The sequence below is a fragment of the Chiloscyllium plagiosum genome, unplaced genomic scaffold (assembly GCF_037043375.1).
Source record: "Chiloscyllium plagiosum isolate Xiang-an unplaced genomic scaffold, Cpla_swu_hap1 HiC_scaffold_2, whole genome shotgun sequence".
NCBI lineage: Eukaryota > Metazoa > Chordata > Chondrichthyes > Orectolobiformes > Hemiscylliidae > Chiloscyllium > Chiloscyllium plagiosum.
The window spans coordinates 154,197,171-154,217,876 of NW_028270140.1; the positions used below are offsets into that span (position 1 = coordinate 154,197,171).

Below are 20,706 nucleotides of genomic sequence, written 5' to 3' on the forward strand. Positions count from 1 at the left end.
AGTCCAAGGCACAGGCAGACGTTTGTGGCCAGCAATGAAAAATCAGAATGGTGTGTTGCCTCCCTGGTGCCAGGATCAAGGATATCTCAGAGAGGGTGCAGAATGCTCTCAAAGGGGACAGGGACAGATTGGAGCTAACGACATAGGAAGGAAAAAGGATGAGATTCTGAAAGGAGAATATAGAAAGTTAGGCAGGAATTTAAAATGGAGGCCCTCGAGGGTAGTATAATCTGGATTACTCCCAGCGCTATGAACTAGTGAGGGTAGGAATAGGAGGATCGAGTATATGAATGCATGGCTGAGGAGCTGGTGCAGGGGAGAAAGGTTCACATTTTTGGATCATTGGAATAGCTTCTGAGGTAGAAGTGACCTGTACAAGAAGGACGGACTGTACCTGAATTGGAAGGGGACTAATATATTGGAAAATTTGCTAGAGCTGCTGAGGGGATTTAAACTAGTAAGGTGGGGTCGGAACCCAGGGAAATCGTGAGCAAAGAGATCAAACTGAGAATGGCACAATTGGAAAAAGGAGCAATTCAAAACAGTCAGGGGAGGCAGGAACAAAGCAGAGAACAAGAGTTTAGATCAGAGTGGTGCTGGAAAAGCACAGGTCAGGTAGCATCCAAGGAGCAGGGAAATCGACGTTTCAAGCAAAAGCTCTTAATCAGGAAACGTCAATTTTCCTGCTCCTTGGATGCTGCCTGACCTGCTGTGTCTTTCCAGCACCACTCTGATCTAAACTCTGGTTTCCAGCATCTGCAGTCCTCACTTTTGCCAAAGCAGAGAACAAGGTAAAACTGATAAATTAAATGGCATTTACTTCGATGCAAGAGGCCTAACAGGTAGGCAAGTGAACTCAGAGCATGGCGAAAATGAGCACTGCAGATGCTGGAGATTAAAGTCAAGAAATGGGACTGGGATATCATAGCAATTACAGAAACGTGGCCCAGGGATGGACAGAACTGGCAGCTTAATGTTCCACAAGGATTAGGGCTGAGCCCACTACTTTTCGTCATTTATATAAATGATTTGAATGCAAACATGGGAGGTATAGCTACTAAGTTTGCAGATGACACCAAAATTTGAGGTGTAGTGGACAGTGAAGAACGTTACCTCAGAGTACAACGGGGTCTTGATCAGGTAAGCCAATGGGCTGAGGAGTAGCAGGTGGAGTTTAAGTTTAGACAAATGCAAGATGCTGCATTTTGGAAAAGCAAATCGGCGCAAGACCTATACACTTAAAAGGTAAGGTCCGAGAGAGTGTTACCGAACAAAAAGACCTTGGCATGCAGGTTCATAGCTCCTTGAAAGTAGAGTCGCAGGTAGATAGGATTGAGAAGGTGGTTGATATGCTTTACTGGTAGGAGAAAGTGAGGACTGCAGATGCTGGAGATCAGAGCTGAAAATGTATTGCTGGAAAAGCGCAGGTCAGGCAGCATCCAAGGAGCAGGAGAATCGACGTTTCGAGCATGAGCCCTTCTTCAGGCTCATGCCCGAAACATCGATTCTCCTGCTCCTCAGATGCTGCCTGACCTGCTGCGCTTTTCCAGCAACACATTTTCAGCTTTACTTTACTGGTCACAGCTTTGAGTGTAGGAGTTGGGAGGTCATGTTATGACTGTACAGGACATTGTTTTGAGGAAATTAGAAAGCAACAAGTTCCATTTTTACTTTTTCATGACATATTGGGAATTCAAGGGTTAAGCATTCCACTGCTAAAAGGACTCACTGCACTATCGATTGCATGCCTGTCCTCTTACACAATGAGCAGGGACATCACAGCAGAGAGGTTGGCTGACTCCTAGAGAACAGAATCCTCTGGAACCATACATGTGGATTTCACTTGCAGCCTCAGGCAAAGGGGTTTGCCCTCTTTAGACAAGACTGATTGCCTTGGCCATAACCTTATTAACTGCCTCCTGTGCCCATTATCATGCTCCCCCTACCTATTAACATCAGCATGTGAATCCAACAATGAGAACAAAGCAAAGTCCTTCTATTTAAATCTCTATCCAACAACATATGATTATGAAGAACGCAATAACCAGCCCCTATAAACCATTCGCTAGTTATCACAGGAAGTCGGCAATCACCGGGCACTGTAAAACTGTAATTACCTGCCTTAATGTGACAGCAATCAACCATGTGACTTGTCGACCTCTGTATTATTCCTTCAAAATATACCGCCTTCATGTGGAGGGCAGAGATTCATTGAGAATTGCCACCACAAGTAGACTAACTCCTCCTTTGGTGTCACCTAGAATCTCTTGCCGGCTGCCCGCTAATAAAACATCTACCATTGTACTGAAACTTGTGTCATCCAGATTTGTGGAAAAGTTACTTCAACAGGTTAGGCCACTTTTAGACTACTGCGTGCAATTCTGGTGGTCTTCCTATTGGAAGATATTCTGAAACTTGAAAAGGTTGAGACAAGATTTACAAGGATGTTGCCAGGGTTGGAGGATTTGAGCTATAGGGAGAGGTTGAACAGGCTGGGGCTGTTTTCCCTGGAGCATAAGAGGCTGAAGGATGACCTTAGAGGTTTATAAAATCATAAGGGGCATGGATAGGGTAAATAGGCAAAGTCTTTTCCCTGGGTGGGGGAATTCAGAATTAGCGGGCATAGGTTTAGGGTGAGAGGGGAAAGATATAAAAGAGACCTAAGGGGCAACTTTTTCCACACAGAGGGTGGTACGTGTATGGAACGAGTTGCCAGAGGAAGTGGTGGAGATTGGTACAATTGGAACATTTAAAAGGCATCTGGATGGGTATATGAATAGGAAGGGTTTAGAGGGATATGGGCCAAATGTTGGTAAATGGGATTTGATTAATTTAGGATATCTGGTCGGCCTGGACCGAAGGGTCTGTTTCCATGCTGTACACCTCTATGACTACGACACTAGGCCCTCCAGTTTTGGACTCCTCCATTCTAGGATAAAGACCTTGACTATTCATCTATCCATGCCCCTCATGATCTAGATTAATCTCTGCAAAGGTCACTTCTCAACCTGCAATGCTCCAGAGAGAAAAGACTCAACCTCCCTATAACTCAAACCCTCCATGCCCAGCAACAGCCATTAAACCTTTCCTGCACCCTCTCAAGTTGAACATCTTTCCTATAGAAGGGCAACCAAAATTGTATGTAGTTTTAGTAGTGTCCTCGCCAATGTACAGCCTCAACATGACATCCCAATTCCTGTACTCAATGTTCTCCACAGTAAATATAGATACAAAATATTAATTTAGCACTGATGTGGGTTTGCTTGCTGAGCTGGAAGGTTTGTACTCAGACATATGTCACCATACTACGTAATATCTTCAGCCTATGAGTTTTGTTTGTTGTCTGTATAGGGTCTTTCAGGTTCATTAGCTGCTGTTTTAGTGTGTTAGTGGGTTTGTGGGCGACCATAATGACAAGGGGTCTGAGTAGTCTGGCAGTGGATGACACTTTTGTTATCACTAAACAAAACAAATTAGAGGAAACCTTCAAGACCATCAATAATACTCTTACTGGCATAAAATTCATTAAAGAGGAAAACATCAACAAACTGCCATTTCTAGATATCATAATAAAATGAAAAGCCAATGGGGAACTTCAAACCAGCGCCTTCAGGAAAACATACAGACCAAATATTGAACTACGAGAACAATCATCCCAACATCCACAAATTAAGCTGCATTAGAACATATTTCAACGAGCCACCACTCTCTGCAGCGCAGAGGAAAATCACCGACAGTGTATTCAAAAAGAACAGGTACGCAATGAACTCAGCTTGCCGGTTTCTCAGCAACAAACCCAAACAAGCAGATAAAACATGTCCAGAAACCCTAGCCACTCTCTCCTACATCAAAGACATCTCGGAAATGACTGCCAGACTACTCAGACACCTTGGCATCATGACAGCCCACAAACCCACCAACACACTGAAACAGCAGCTAATGGAACTTGAAAGACCCTAGACAGACAAGCAAAACTAATGTCATTTACAAAATACCGTGCAAGAACTGTAACAAACACTACACTGGACAAACAGGCAGAAAATTAGCCACCGGGATACATGAACATCAACTAGCCACAAAAAGACATGACCCATTCTCACTAGTATCCTTACATATGGATACAAGTTCCACTAATGCGACTGGAACAACACATCCACCCTAGGACAAGCCAAAGAGAGACACATGCGAGAATTCCTAACAGCATGGCATCCCAAGTGGGACTTAATCCACAAACACATTAAGTTGGTTCCCATTTAACACCCCCTGAGAAAAAGAACAGGAAATGACATCACCTTAGGAAATGATGTCACCACAGAAAATAACATCACTAACCCAAGGGAACTCAAACACAAATAGAAAGCAGGCTACAACACCAGTGCTTCATCTGGAGGCTCACTGAAGATGTTACCTAGTATGGTGTTGAAACGTCTGAAAACGAACCTTCAAGCTCAGCGAGCAAACCTACATCCAGAATCTCAACCTGAGCTACAAATATTCTCAAAACCCGATTCATTTAGTATCTCACCCATCTTCTGTGGTAGTACACAGATGGCCACATTGAATTTAGGGGTTTCTGTTGTCTTCCTCGGTACTCTTTTGCCTTTAGCATACTGAGAGAATCTCTTCGGGTTCTCCTTCACTCCATTTGCCAAAGCCATCTCATGTCCCCTTTTTACCCTCCTGAATTCCCTCTGAAGTATACTCCCACTGCTGTTATACACCTACAGAAATTCACTTGATCCCAACTGTCTATACCTGATATATGCCTACAACTCTTACTTCACCACAGCCACAACACCTCTAGTCATCCAACATCCCTGGACCTATCAGCCTTCTTCGTCACACTCACAGGAATAGGGCCTCTGAATGTTCCTCTCTTTTTAAAAGCCTCCCACTTCCCACCTGTTCCTTCTCATGCGAATAGCCTCCCCCAATCAACTTTCGAAGGTTCCTCCCTAATACCATCAAAATTGATCTTACTCCAATTTAGAACTCAATCCTTCTCCAGACTATTTTAAAAGTAACAATGATCACTTGCCCCAAAAGTGCTTTGATAGCATTTTTTTCTTCAGAATATAATATGGTGTGGTAAAAAACCTGACTGAAAAAAAGCTTCAAGTTTAAGTATAAACAAACATCACAAATCTGTGATCATAAATGAACCCTCCTTCCAACTGTGAAAACAACAACCATTCACCAGTACTGTGTCATTCAGCCAACTCTGTATCCCTTCTGCCACAATCCCTTTTATTGCACTGATTTTAACTTTGCTTACAAGCCTGTTGTGGTACATTTTCATACGACACATTTTCCACGGAAACATTCTAGAATCATCATTCTTGTGGGAATCCACCCCCATTATAAACTCAAATTCTTCTGCCTACACCCATCCCAATCATTGCCAAAGTCCTCACTGACAGACAGACACTCCTGACCCTCAAATGAATGTGCTGAAAATCTGCTGCTGGAAAAGCACAGCAGGTCAGGCAGCATCCAAGGAGCAGGAGAATCGATGTTTCGGGCATGAGCCTTCTTCAGGCTCATACCTGAAACATCGATTCTCCTGCTCCTTGGATGCTGCCTGACCTGCTGCGCTTTTCCAGCAGCGCATTTTCAGCTCTGATCTCCAGCATCTGCAATCCTCACTTTCTACTCAAATGAATGTTCCTAACTTAGAAAAAACATTTACCTTTCTAAAAATTAATTTACAGAATGTGGGAATCACTGGCTAGGCCTGCACTCACTGTCCTCTTCCAATAACCCCAAAGGTGTGGGTGAGCTGCCTCCTTGAACCACTGCAGCCCATGTTGTATAGGTACACCCACAGTGCTAGAAGGGAAGTCCAGGATTTTCACGAGTGACAAACAAGATATGTCAACATCATTCCAAGTTAGGATGGTATGTAATTTGAGTGGAACGTGCAGGTGGTGGTGTTCCCATAAGACCATAAGACATAGGAGTGGAAGTAAGGCCACTCAGCCCATCGAGTCATCTCTGCCATTCAATCATGGCTGACGGGCATTTCAACTCCACTTACCCGCATTCTCTCCGTAGCCCTTAATTCCTTGTGACATCAAGAATTTAGCAATCTCTGCCTTGAAGACATCTAGCGTCCCGGCCTCCACTGCACTCCGCGGCAATGAATTCCACAGGCCCACCACTCTCTGGCTGAAGAAATGTCTCCGCACTTCTGTTTTGAATTTACCCCCTTTAATTCTAAGGCTGTGTCCACGGGTCCTCGTCTCCTCGCCTAACAGAAACAATTTCCTAGCATCCACCCTTTCCAAGCCATGTATTATCTTGTAAGTTTCTATTAGATCTCCCCTTAATCTCCTAAACTCCAATGAATACAATCCCAGGATCCTCAGCCGTTCCTAGTATGTTAGACCTACCATTCCAGGGATCATCCTTGTGAATCTCCGTTAGACACGCTCCAGTGCCAGTATGTCCTTCCTGAGGTGTGGGGACCAAAACTGGACACAGTACTCCAAATGGGGCCTAACCAGAGCTTTATAAAGTCTCAGTAGCACAACGGTGCTTTTATATTCCAACCCTCTTGAGATAAATGACAATATTGCATTTGCTTTCTTAATCACGGACTCAACCTGCATGTTTACCTTTAGAGAATCCTCGACTAGCACTCCCAGATCCCTTTGTACTTCGGCTTTATGAATTTTCTCACCATTTAGAAAGTAGTCCATGCTTGTATTCTTTTTTCCCCCAAAGTGCAAGACCTCACATTTGCTCACATTGAATTTCATCAGCCATTTCCTGACCACTCTCCCAAACTGTCTAGATCCTTCTGCAGCCTCCCCACTTCCTCAGTACTACCTGCCTGTCCACCTAACTTCGTATCATCAGCAAACTTCGCTAAAATGCCCCCAGTCCCCTCATCCAGATCATTGATATATAATGTGAACATCTGCGGCTCCAACACTGAACCTTGCGGGACAACGCTTGTCACCAGCTGCCGTTCCGAAAAAGAACCTTTTAGCTCAACTCTCTGCCTTCTGTCAGTCAGCCAATCCTCAATCCATGCCAATAGCTCACCTCGAACACCATGGGCCCTCACCTTACTCAGCAGCCTCCCATGTGGCACCTTATCAAAGGCCTTTTGGAAGTCTAGATAGACCACATCCACTGGGTTTCCCTGGTCTAACCTACTTGTCACCTCTTCAAAGAATTCTAACAGGTTTGTCAGGCACGACCTCCCCTTACTAAATCCATGTTGACTTGTTCTAATCCGACCCTGCTCTTCCAAGAATTTAGAAACCTCATCCTTAACGATGGATTCTAGAATTTTACCAACAACTGAGGTTAGGCTAATTGGCCTATAATTTTCCATCTTTTGTCTTGATCCTTTCTTGAACAAGGGGGTTACAACAGTGATCGTCCAATCATCTGGAACTTTCCCTGACTGCAGTGACTTTTGAAAGATCTCAACCAACGCCTCCGCTATTTCCTCAGCCACCTCCCTCAGAACTCTAGGATGTAGCCCATAAGGGCCAGGAAATTTATCAATTTTAAGACCTTTTAGCTTTTCTAGCACTTTCTCTTTTGTAATGGCAACCATATTCAACTCAGCCCCCTGACTCCCTTTAATTGTTGGGATATTACTCATGTCTTCCACTGTGAAGTCTGACACAAAGTACTTATTAAGTTCTCCAGCTATTTCCTTATCTCCCATCACTAGGCTTCCAGCATCAGTTTGAAGTGGCCCAATGTCTACTTTTGCCTGTAGCTACCTGCTACCCTGTCCTTCTAATGCATAAGGGTCATGGCTTTGGAAGGAGCTCTCAAAGGAGCCTTGGTGAGATGGTACAGTGTATCTTGTGCATGATAAAACTGCTGCTACTGTACTGAAGGTGGTTTATGGGTGCCAATCAAACAGACTGCTTTTTCCTGGTTGATGCGAAACTTGAGTGTTGTCAGAGCTGCAGCCATCCAAACAAGTGCAAACATTTCATCTCACTCCTCCTCGGTGTTTTGTAGATGCTGGACAGATTTTAGGCTATCAGGTGGTGAGGATTCCTCACATTTGACCTGCTCTTGGAGCAACAGTACTTATGTACCTGGTCCAGTTCAGTTTCTGGTCAGTGGTAACCCCCACATGTTGATTGTGGGGGATACAACAATGCCAATGTCATTGATTGTCAAGCAGAAATATTTGGCTTCTCTTGTTGGAGTTCGTCATTCTTGCCATTCATTCGCCCAAACCTGAATGGGATCCAAGTCTTGGTGTATTTGGACACACACTACTTCACTGATTATGCAAACGTCATCCCATTGCAAAATATATTCCATAACTTGACAAACGTTTTAGAAATTTGAGTTTATGAGCAAAATGGCAACGCAAAAGGTCTCAAAATATTTATTTACATCAATACTCTGAAACACTTAGATAGGAAATTCTGCTAGGTGTGTTAGCACTGGTGAATATATTCAAGACTTTAAACAGTAAAGATTGCTGTGCAGCAAAGAGCTCATCTTGTAATTCCCATCAACTATTTCCAGCATGAATTTATTTCCATATTTCTAATGAAAACCGCTGACAGTTCCTATGCACCCTGAAAGCAAACTCCCCAGTGACTTGTTTCTTGATAAATTTATACGATGTTCTCCCACTGTAAAAACAGACACAATTAGAATCATGAAAATAAACAACTGAATAGATCATTTCTGAATCCAAACAGCTTCCAGTCTTCAACATCAAGTGGTATATTTCTGGAAATAAAGCACCTGGAGATGTCACAAAGATGAGACAAATGGAAGTTGCCTCTTCCCTATATTTTTGACTCCCATTTGCCCAGATGTATCCCTCAAAACAAAAACAAATGCAATCTAGAACACATTATGGGCGGCACAGTGGTTAGCACTATTGCCTCACAGCACCAGAGACCCGGGTTCAATTCCTGCCTCTGGCGACTTTGTGTGGAGTTTGCACATTCTCCCCGTGTCTGCGTGGGTTTCCTCCCACAAACCAAAAATGTGCAAGTTAGGTGAATTGGCCATGGTAAATTGCCCGTATTGTTAGGTGAAGAGGTCTTTTGTGGGGGAATGGGTTGCGCTTTGGCGGGTCAGTGTGGACTTGTTGGGCCGAAGGACCTGTTTCCACACTAAGTAATCTAATTATATGCTGTCATTTAAACACATCCACATAAGTCTCAAATTGTCATGCATTTCCTGACAGCACTGAGTAGCTCCATGATGTCCTATTTGTCGTAACAGTCCAACATTAACAAATTCCCATGTTCAAATTCTTACCACTGCAATGAGAAAAATTGGACACAAAACATTCACTGTTTCTTTGAAATGCTGCAAGCAGCACTTGTCCATCGATTTACTGTTTTTACACTTTAAACATTTTACCCACGTACCTCAGCATCTAAAAGCCTAAGGCTTGGAGGGATTTTTGTTCAAAACACGAACAATGCTGAAGAATCTAGTTTTCCTAGCAGCGAGCAGCTTTTGCTCAAAGGCATTTGAAAACAAGTTCAAGTACAACTTAATAAAGATAACTTTTGAGGTTTACTGAAGGGAAAGCTGATAAAGTGAATAAACGAAAATGAAAAAAGTACTATTTATCTACCGGTTTTAAACTAAAATATATTCAAGAAATATTATTTCAATTGCTAATCTCCATTATTTAATGTGTTAGTGGTGTAAATCTAATTTAATTAACCCAAATACTTCGCAATGACCAGCGTTTTTTTAAATATACATTGTCTGCAGAAATACGGTATATGCAGCTAATACCCTGCAACATATGCTGTAAACAGCATTAATGGATGGGAAAACCTTTGAGACAGCAATTCTCAACAAAAATGTCACTTGGAAAACGTGGGGTAATAAATGACAATACACAGGCACTTGTTAGAGACAAATTATGTCTGACTAACTGCAAGGTCTTGGAGGAAGTGTTTGACTGAGATGAGCAGGTTTGCAGAGAACTCAGATAGTCAGCAGCACCTGAGTGAATGGAGGAACCTCTGCAAGTAATCAGCAGCATCGAGAGGAGCAGGCAAGTGGAGGTCAATGCTGCAAGCAGTCAGCAGCACATCAAGAAGCAGGGTTCAAACACATATCTTAGAAGACATAGCAAACAGCAAAATTACAGGAATGCCATAAGGCAATTAGCTGGGAGAGGAGCAGCCAACAGCTGAGTAGAGCAGAAGCATTGCTGAGGAGGATAAATTTGTATTTGATAAAAGTCAAAATGAGATCATGAAAGTCATGAGTTATTGCAATGAAGAACTGACAGCTGAAAATGAGAAAAAGGCAACTTTTTTTAAACCAAGCTTATAATTATACATGAGATTGCAACAGGAAGTAATAAATTTGTCATTTCATTATTGATCAATTATTCAAACTGGAGTTTGAGATTTTATATTTACATGCGTCCCAGACAAAACAAATGAACTGATAACGCCAAATTAAGTAAATTATCTCTCAGCCATCAGAGAGACTTGGCTGCAGATGACAAGATTGAGACCTGAATATTGAAGGGAAAGTTGCATTTAAGGAGACAAGAAACTCAAAACAAGTAGTCCTGAGATGGAGAAGATAGTTTCTTCAAATAGCACCTTCTGGAGGCAACCAGAAAGCAGGCTATCGTGCAGCAAGACAGGATTAATAACCTCAATGAATGTATCACTTGGTAGCAGTGACCATAAAATTACTGAATTTTACATTCAGTTTGACAGCATATGTGGGTCCAAGATGAGTATTTTACAGTTTAAAAATGGCAAGCGTGACGACATGAAAGCAGAGTGAGCTAAGGTGAAATGGTGAAAGGAGTAGGTGGAAGTCTAATATTAGAACATAGAAGAATACAGCGCAGTACAGGCCCTTCGGCTCTCGATGTTGCGCTGATCCAAGCCCACCTAACCTACACTAGCCCACTATCCTCCACATGCCTATCCAATGCCCGCTTAAATGCCCATAATGAGGGAGAGTCCACCACTGCTACTGGCAGGGCATTCCATGAACTCACGACTCGCTGAGTAAAGAACCTACCCCTAACATCTGTCCTATACCTACCCCCCCTTAATTTAAAGCTATGCCCCCTTGTAATAGCTGACTCCATACGTGGAAAAAGATTCTCACTGTCGACCCTATCTAAACCCCTAATCATCTTGTACACCTCTATCAAGTCACCCCTAAACTTCTTTTCTCCAATGAAAACAACCCCAAGTGCCTCAGCCTTTCCTCATACGATCTTCCTACCATACCAGGCAACATCCTGGTAAACCTCCTCTGCACCTGTTCCAGTGCCTCCACATCCTTCCTATAATATGGCGACCAAAACTGCACACAATACTCCAGATGCGGCCGCACCAGAGTCTTATACAACTGCAACATGACCTCAGTACTCCGGAACTCAATTCCTCTACCAATAAAAGCCAGTACGCCATATGCCTTCTTCACCGCACTATTTACCTGGGTGGCAACTTTCAAAGATCTGTGTACATGGACACCAAGATCCCTCTGCTCATCCACACTACCAAGTATCTGACCATTAGCCAAGTACCCCATCTTTTTATTACTCTTACCAAAGTGAATCACCTCACACTTAGCCACATTGAACTCCATTTGCCACCTTTCTGCCCAGCTCTGCAGCTTATCTATATCCCGCTGTAACCTGCCATATCCTTCCTCACTGTCTACAACTCCTCCGACTTTCGTATCATCCGCAAACTTGCACACCCAACCTTCTAACCCCTCCTCCAGGTCATTTATAAAAATGACAAACAGCAATGGTCCCAAAACAGATCCTTGCGGAACACCGCTAGTGACGGCACTCCAAGATGAACCTTTGCCATCAACTACTACCCTCTGTCTTCTTCCAGCCAGCCAATTCCTAATCCAAACCTCCAACTCACCCTCAATGCCATACCTCCGTATTTTTTGCAGTAGTCTACCATGGGGAACCTTATCAAACGCCTTACTAAAATCCATATACACCACATCTACCGCTTTCCCCTCCTCCACCTCCTTAGTCACCTTCTCAAAGAATTCAATAAGGTTTGTGAGGCACGACCTGCCCTTCACAAAACCATGTTGACTATCCTTGATCACATTATTCCTATCCAGATGTTCATAAATCCTATCCCTTACAATATTGATAGAATTAGATCAGTAATCCAGAACCTCAGGCTAGTGTTCGGGCGATATGGGTTTGAATCCATCCTTCGTTGTGAATTCAATAAAAATCAGGAACAAAAAGCTACCATAATGGCAATCACTTAATCACTAACAATGGTTGTGAAAACTCATCTTGTTCAATAATCAACATTAAGAAAAGGAATCATAACTGGTCCATCCTTGTAACACCAAACCCACAGCAACGTAGCTGATTCTTAACTGCCTTCTGGCCAATAAATGCTGACCTAGCCAGAAACATCCACATGTTATGAACAATTAAAAGGATTGGTCAACAGTGAAGCATTGGCAGACATTTCAGAATAGATGCATTACAATGAGAATGAAAGCTTCCCAGGGAGGACCCAACATTCATTGTTAGCAAAAAACCAAAATTCAGATACTAACAATCCTAAAGAAACACTTATTTAGGGAAGGAGATATTAATTTTGCTGGACTGGGAATCCAGAGTCCTCAAGTAATATTTGGGAACATGGATTTGAAATCCAGCAGGGTAGATGTTAAAGTATGAATTCAATAAAAATCTGGAATTAAGCTCATGACAACCATATAAACACTGCCGATTATCTTCAACACCCATCTGGTTCACTAATGTCTTTCAGGGAAGGAAATCCACCATCCTTACCTGGTTTGGCCTACATGTGACTGCAGACCCACAGCAATATGACAACTCTAAACTACCCTATAAAAATTGAATAAAAATCCACTCAGTTCAAGGGCAATTGGGAACGGACAATAAATACCAACACAAACAGCAGCTCCACATGCCATGAACAAATAAAAGGAAATCACAAATTTGGGTGCCAGGTCAGGAAACGTGGCAGAAGAAATTAAAGATTAACTAAGATTCATAAAGGGAAAAAATTGAGGGATAAAGTTATTTGCAAATATAAAAACAGATGGTAAAAATTTCTAGCGATACTTTAAAAAAAAAGAGATCAAGTGAAATTAACCCTAGAGAAATTTCATCATGGAAAATAAGGATGATACAGGGATTGAACAGTTTTAAAAAAAAAGTCTTCAATATACAGGATACAAGTAATATCCCAGAAATCAGGATATGGAATAAATAGAAGAACTCAAATTATAATCACCAAGCCAAGTACCAAATGTTGGAGCTGTGGGGAGAAGTCCCTCAATCTTTTGATTCGATTCATTTTTGTTACATGTACTGAGATGTAGAGTGAAAAGTATTGTTTTGCATGCTAAACAGACAAATCATACCTTACCTCAGTACATCAGGTACTAGTGCAGAATGCAGAATATTGTGTTCCAGCTACAGGAAATGTGCAGAGAGAAAGATCAACTCCAATGTATGAGAGGTCCATTCAGGAAAGAAGCTGATTCTATTGGACTTCAGCCAATAACTTCAAAGAAGTGGCTGATGACCAAGTGGATGCATTGGTTTTAACTTTTCAGAATTCCTTACATTCAGAGAATGCTCCATCAGATTGAAAAATAGTGAATACAACTCCTTTATTGAAAAAGAGAGACAGTCAGTGCAGAAACTTACAATTAATTTGATATTTGTCTTCGGAAAGACATCCAAAGTCATTGTTAAAGACATTATGGAAAGGCACTGAAAAATATTCAAGTTAATCAGGCACAGGCGACATACTTTTCTGGAAGATATCATGTTTAACTGACTTAATGGAGTTCTTTGAAGTACCATTACAAAGAGATCTAAAAGGTCTGTTGTACATCTGATGAGGTACCACAAAGGTTATGGTGGAAAACGAAAGCTCATGGTGTAGCAGTATCATGGTGGCATGAAAAGCAGACTGGGTAGCTAATGGGAAAGACAGTAAGCATTGTTTTCAGGTTGGCAAAATGCAAGTTTGGTGTACTACAGAAATCAATGCTGGGACCACAAATGTTTACAATTTACACAAATGCTTGACAAAAGGACAGAAAGTATGGTTGGTATATTTGCTGATAACATTACAGGAAAGGAGAATAGTTAGGAATTTAAGAGGACATGAGGAGACTATAAAAAGATATAGCTAGATTGTGAGTGGGCAAAGATTTAGCAAACAGTATCTTGTAGGAAAATGTGAAATGTCAAGTTTAGCAGGAAGATTAAAAAATATATTATCCAAATGGTGAGAGACTGCATTTGAGAAGCAGAGAGATCTGGATGTCCGAGTGCATGCAGATACATCAGATAATTTGGCAAGTTAAAAGAATGTCATCACTGATTGAAAGTAGAATTGAATACAAAAGTACAAAGGTTATGCTTCATTTATACAGGACACTGGTGAAACTGTATCTGGAAAACTGCACAGTATTGGTCACCTCACTGAAGGATGGACGTAGATATAATGGAACCTGTTCAGGGAAGGCTCACTGCACTAAAACTGAAATTAGTGGGGTGCCTTATGAGAAAAGGATTGACAGCCTGGACTGTATCTGCTGGAGGTTTACAAAAGTAATCCCACTTTAAATGAAACATGTGATATCCCAAGGGACCTTGACATGGTAAAACTGTCAAGGATATTTCCTCTGTAGTAGAATCTGGAACTGTTGATCAAAGCCTAAACATCAAGGGTGTCCTATTGAGAGAGACAAAGCAACTTCTTCTCTTGCAGAGTCAAGCCTTTGGAATGCTCTTCCCCTTCAAACAGCATTGGGGGCAGAGTCCTTGAATGTTTTTAAAGCAGAGTTCAATAGAGTCTGGTTAAGTGAAAGGTTATCACGAGACAGGAAGTTTTGTTTTTGTAAGCACCACAGCTGTCTACATTTTCCAAGGCTTCCAACAGTTCAAGGGACAGCTCACCATCATCTTCTCCTTTCCAGGTCAACGAGAGATGCAATAAATGCTTATCTAGTCAGCAAGGCTCATATCCCAGCAATGATTTAAGTCAAGCAGCAGTAAGGACTTCAATTGGTGGAGGAACTGAAAGTATAGCGTACTGTTCAACAGTCATCATTCAGACTGGAAAGAAGGAAATATACATACATATATTCTGCCCATATCCAAGATATTAATTTAAGGCAACGAACCCCTGGATTCCATACAACTTGCACATCACTTAGATACTAACATACCTGAATCCCTGGTAGGCTTTCTGGATTATTGACATTACCTGATATCAATTTACCTGAGTTTGCTGCACTTTCTACAATCATGTTGCTTTAGGATAGTAAGTTCAAGAGGAGTCAGAAAAGATTTACCAAGACATTGCCAGGACTGAAGGGCTCGAGTCCACTGGCACGTAGGAAGAGGAGGAGTGATTCATAAAATCATGAGGGTACAGAGAAGGTGAATAGCAAAGATCTTTTCCCTTGGGTGGGGAAACTTAAGTTGACATGGATGATTAGATTAGGTTAGATTAGATTCCCTACAATATGGAAACAGGTCCTTCGGCCCAAGTCCACACCAACCCTCCCAAGAGTAACCCACCTAGACCCGGTCCCCTACGTTTACCCCCGAATAGTGCACCAAACACTATGGAAAGTTTTCACATGGCCAATTCACCTGCACATCTTTGGACTGTGGGAGGAACCTGACCACCAGGAGGAAACCTACATAGACACGGGGAGAATGTGCAATCTCCACACAGACAGTCGCTCGAGGCAGGAATTGAACCTGGGACTCTGGCTCTATAAGGCTGCAATGCTAACAACTGAGCCACCATGCCACCCTGAGTTGGACCAAAGCATGTTTCCATACTGTATGACTCTTTAATTCTACATTACATTCCCCTATCAATGTTCCTAAATTCGATGCAATCTCCGTAGATTCAACAGATCTCCATGATATCAACGTATTCAAGGTCCCTGAAATCTCCATAGACTTGAAACATTTTCAACACAAGTGCAATCGAACTCCATATTATCTCTATAGTCGATACAATTCCAGTATTGCTGCACTTGGACTCTGCAAACTATAGATTCCCCAATATCAATACAATTGAACTCCCTGAATTATCTATAAGGTACTCAAATCCCTGCAAGCTATACAAATTCTACACATTCTCTTGACATCGACGGAAACTTCTTGCAACCCTCTATAGTTCACAATCAATGATTGTGAACTCTATGAAACAGCTACAGATTATATACATTTCACCTGACCCCAATGCACCTGTCACTCTCTTCAAACTGCATATATTCTACACATTCCCCGGGGTGCTGAGGCCCCGCCAACGCCCTATATATTCCATACATTAGCTGCCAAGTCTATGTTTATGGGCTGACAGCCCCAGTTACCGGAGTACTCGGCGGCGGGTGGGCTGCTCCGTGGCTGCCTCAGAGGCTCCTGTTGCTGGATGCCGCTCTTCACGTGAACGCCGTTGCCCTGCACGATCGCCGCCCCGTTAGCGGCGGCAGCGGCGGCCCCGGGCCCTGTCCCAACCGCGGGCCCGACTCCAGGCCCCGAGCCCGGGACCGCGCACAGCCCGTTCTCCTGAGCGCCGTCGCCGTGCCCCTGGGCCCGAACTCCGCCCGGGCCAGGGGCTTGCGGCCCGCTGCTGGTGGCGGTGGCGGCGCCGCCGCTGCTGCTGCTACTATTGCCACCGCTGACGCCGAAACCCCGGCCCCGGCCGCGGCCCGCTCCCGGTGCCCGGTCGAAAGCGGCGGGTTTGCCGCCCTCCATCGTCCGTGACCGTTTGCCGCTTCAGACCCTTCCCCTCCCCCGCCCCTCTCCACACAGCCACAATCACTTCCGGCGGAAGTCGCTCGCGAAGGCCTCCCCTCCCCCACCGAGCATCCGGCTCAAAACAAAACAACCGGAAATGCGCGACAATGGGGTCAACTGCCGCTCCCGTTCGCCACCAACGAGCCCGAGACCAAGAGGTGACCGGGATGAAGGCAGGGTGGTCCTCCATCGGACCAGAGGGCCATGGGAGCGGCTGACCATTCAGCCCGTCGATCCTGGTCCGCCGTTCAAAGTGATCAGCACAGATTTATTACACAGGAATAGGAGTGGTCCATGAAGCTCACTCTGCCACTTAATGAGATGGTGGTTGACCTGATCATCACAGGTTTGCAATGTAGGAATAGGGGGCTCCATTCCTGATGAAGGGCTTTTGCCCGAGACGTCGATTTTCCTGCTCCTCAGATACTGCCGGACCTTCATGTGCTTTTCCAGCACCACTCCAATCTAAACCCATTGGAGTCGTCCATTCAGCCCAACAAGCCTTTCCCACAATGCACTCAACACCATTGTTTCTCCGTCACCAAACTGTATATCACTGCCTTTGGCTCATCTCCCTTAATTCCTTTGCTTATCACAAAAGTTGACGACCTCAGATTTAAAACGAACAACTAATCCAGTATCAACTGCCATTTGTTGAAGAGAATTCCAAATCCTTTGTGTGTAGCAGTACTTCCTAACCGCCCCTGAGCAATCTCACTCTAATTGTCAAGTGATAGCCCAGCTTCTAAGATTTCCAACGAGTGGGAATAGTTTATCTAACCTGTCTTTTAATATCTTGAAGACTTCAGTCAGATCACCCCACAACATTTTAAATTCATGAGAAGGAAGCCATTTGGTCCGTGGAGCTTGATCTACTATTCAATGATATCATGGCCGATCTAATCATCACAGGATTGTCTCAGTGCAGAAGCAGGTCATTCAGCCCATTTTCCCAAACCGGTTGAATTCAGATTAGATTAGTGCTGGAAAAGCGCAGCAGGTTGGGCAGCATCCGAGGAGCAGGAAAATCGACATTCCGGGCAAAAACCCTTCAAGGAGCAGCTTTCCTGCTCCTCGGATGCAGACTGAGCTGTTGTGCTTTTCTCCAGCATCTGCTGTACTCACTTTTGCTTCAACCTGTTGAATTGTCTTGTGCCAAGTTCCTCCTCTTCTGTTGGTTGGGATTTCTAGAACTAAAGGGCATAGTCTGAGAATTAGGACCAGATCATTCAGAAAAGATTAGGAAGCATTTCTACATACACTGGCTGGTAGACATTTGGAACTGACAGCCGCAAAAAGCAGTGGATGCAGGATCAGTTGTTAATTTAAATCTGAGTCTGGTAACTTTTTTTGTGAAGCAAAGGTATTAGGGATAACAGGCCAAATCCTGGTAAATGGAATTAGGCCACATCAGCCAAGATCTCTTTGAATGGTGGATCAAGCTCAAGGGGCTGAATGGCCTATTTCTATTAATACTGTTTACTCCACTAAAAGACATTGTTGCAAAAATCCCTCACCAATCATTACATCATCACCATTAGGCTAATGTTTAACTTTACAGTTTTAAAAATTGAATGGGTATTTCACCTTCTGCCTGGTTAGGATTTGAACCCATCATACTATCAAAGAAGATTCTGAGGAGGTGTTATATTGTACTTGAAACATTAACTCTATTTGTCTCTCCAAGGATGTTGAGGAGAAAGTGAGGTCTGCAGATGCTGGAGATCAGAGATGGAAATGTGTTGCTGGAAAAGCGCAGCAGGTCAGGCAGCATCTAGGGAACAGGAGAATCGACGTTTCGGGCATTAGCCCTTCTTCAGGAATGAGGAAAGTTGGTCCAGCAGGCTAAGATAAAAGATAGGGAGGAGGGACTTGGGGGAGGGGCGTCGGAAATGTGATAGGTGGAAAGAGGTCAAGGTGAGGGTGATAGGTCAGACTGGGGTGGGGGCGGAGAGGTCGGGAAGAAGATTGCAGGTTAGGAAGGCGGTGCTGAATTTGATGGATTTGACTGAGACAGACTGGGGGGAGGGGAAATGAGGAAACTGGTGAAATCCGAGTTCATCCCTTGTGGTTGGAGGGTTCCTAGCCGGAAGATGAGGCGTTCTTCCTCCAACCGTCGTTTCGCTGTGGTCTGACGATGGAGGAGTCCAAAGACCTGCATATCCTTGGTGGAGTGGGAGGGGGAATTGAAATGTTGAGCTACAGGGTGGTTGGGTTGGTTGGTCCGGGTGATGTTGCCAAACCTGTTGACTTTCCCCACCATTTTCTCTTTTAATTCCCCAGAACATGACCTTCTTCTGCATGACTCATCCACTACACCACTGTCTCCCTTAATATAGTTAAAAATCACACAACATCAGGCTATAGTCCAACAGGTTCATTTGGAAGTACAAGCTTTCAGACCACTGCTCCTTCATCAGGTAGCTAATGGGGCAGGACCATAAGATACAGAATTTATCGTAAAAGATCAAAGTGTCAGACAACTGACACAATGTACCAAACAAACCTAGATTGCTGTTAAGTCTTAAATCAATGAAAATGGTGTTGCAGGTTTCGACTCATTAATATGAAAATCCCAGAACTTCTTTCAAGTCACATTCTCAAGATATCTTAAGGATGATTTAAGGAAAAATAAGGCATAACAATCACCAGACAGGGATGTTCTGTCCCAGTCAGGGAACACATCAGCAGTCGAGGAAATTCGGCCTCGGATCTTCGGGTGACCATCATCTCAGGCGGACTTTGGGATAAGCAACAACGCAGAGACACTGAGCAGAGCTGATAGCCAAGTTTGGTACCCATGAGGGTGGCCTCAACTGGGATCTTGGGTTCATGTCACACAACAGGTGACCCCACTAAACTCTATGCTCTCATACACACTGACACACAAGTATCCATACATACCCACTCTTACATACATTCACATTCACATACAGACACTCTCCCATATGCTCTCCCTCAGACACACACACATCCACACTCACACAGATGTGCACACCCTCTCACAGGCATATAATCCATCACACTCTAACACACTTTACCAAGCACACACATGCTCTCTCTCTGTCTGTCTCTCTGTCTCTCTCTCTTTCTATCCCACACACATACACGCTCTCTTTCCCTCACACACACACTCATATAGGTCTATGGAGTGAATTTGCATTTGCAGATTTGTATAGAGTCAGAGAGTCACAGAGATGGACAGCATGGAACCAGACCATTCATGCCCACATCCCTTCAAACCCTTCCTATTCATATACCCATCCCAATATCTCTTAAATGTTGCAATTGTGCCAGCCTCCACCACTTCCTCTGGCAGCTCATTCCATACACGTACCACCCTCTGTGTGAAAACTCTTCCCGTAGGTCTCTTTTATATCTTTCCCCTCTCACCCTAAACCTATGCCCTCAAGATCTGGATTCCCCGACCCTAGGAAAAAACTTTGCCTATTTACCCTATCCATGCCCTTCATAATTTTGTAAATCTCTATAAGGTCACCCCTCAGCCTCCGATGCTCCAGGGAAAACAGCCCCAGCATGTTCAGCCTCTCCCTATAGCTCAAATCCTCCAACCCTGGCAACATCCTTGTAAATCTTTTCTGAACCCTTTCAAGTTTCACAACATCTTTCCCATAGGAAGGAGACTAGAATTGCATGCAATATTCCAAAAGTGGCCTAACCAATGTCCTGTACAGCCACAACATGACTTCCCAACTCCTGTACTCAATACTCTGACCTATAAAGGAAAGCATACCAAATGCCCTCTTCACTATCCTATCTACCTGTGACTCCACTTTCAAGGAACTATGAACCTGCACTCCAAGGTCTCTTTGTTCAGCAACATTCCTTAGGATCTTACCATTAAGTGTGTAAGTCCTGCTCAGATTTGCTGAACAAAACGCACC

General features: G+C 43.6%; 1 protein-coding gene across 1 annotated transcript in view; it reads right to left on the reverse strand.

Annotated features, from left to right (window-relative positions):
- The window catches only part of paip1 (poly(A) binding protein interacting protein 1), a 71,282-nt gene extending 54,489 nt beyond the window's left edge, over positions 1-16,793 (reverse strand). The window contains exon 1 of the mRNA XM_043703143.2: positions 16,375-16,793. Coding sequence (XP_043559078.2) covers positions 16,375-16,759 — 385 coding nt within the window. The 5' untranslated portion in view covers positions 16,760-16,793. The remainder of the gene's footprint in view (positions 1-16,374) is intronic.
- Between the last annotated feature and the right edge of the window lie 3,913 nt (positions 16,794-20,706).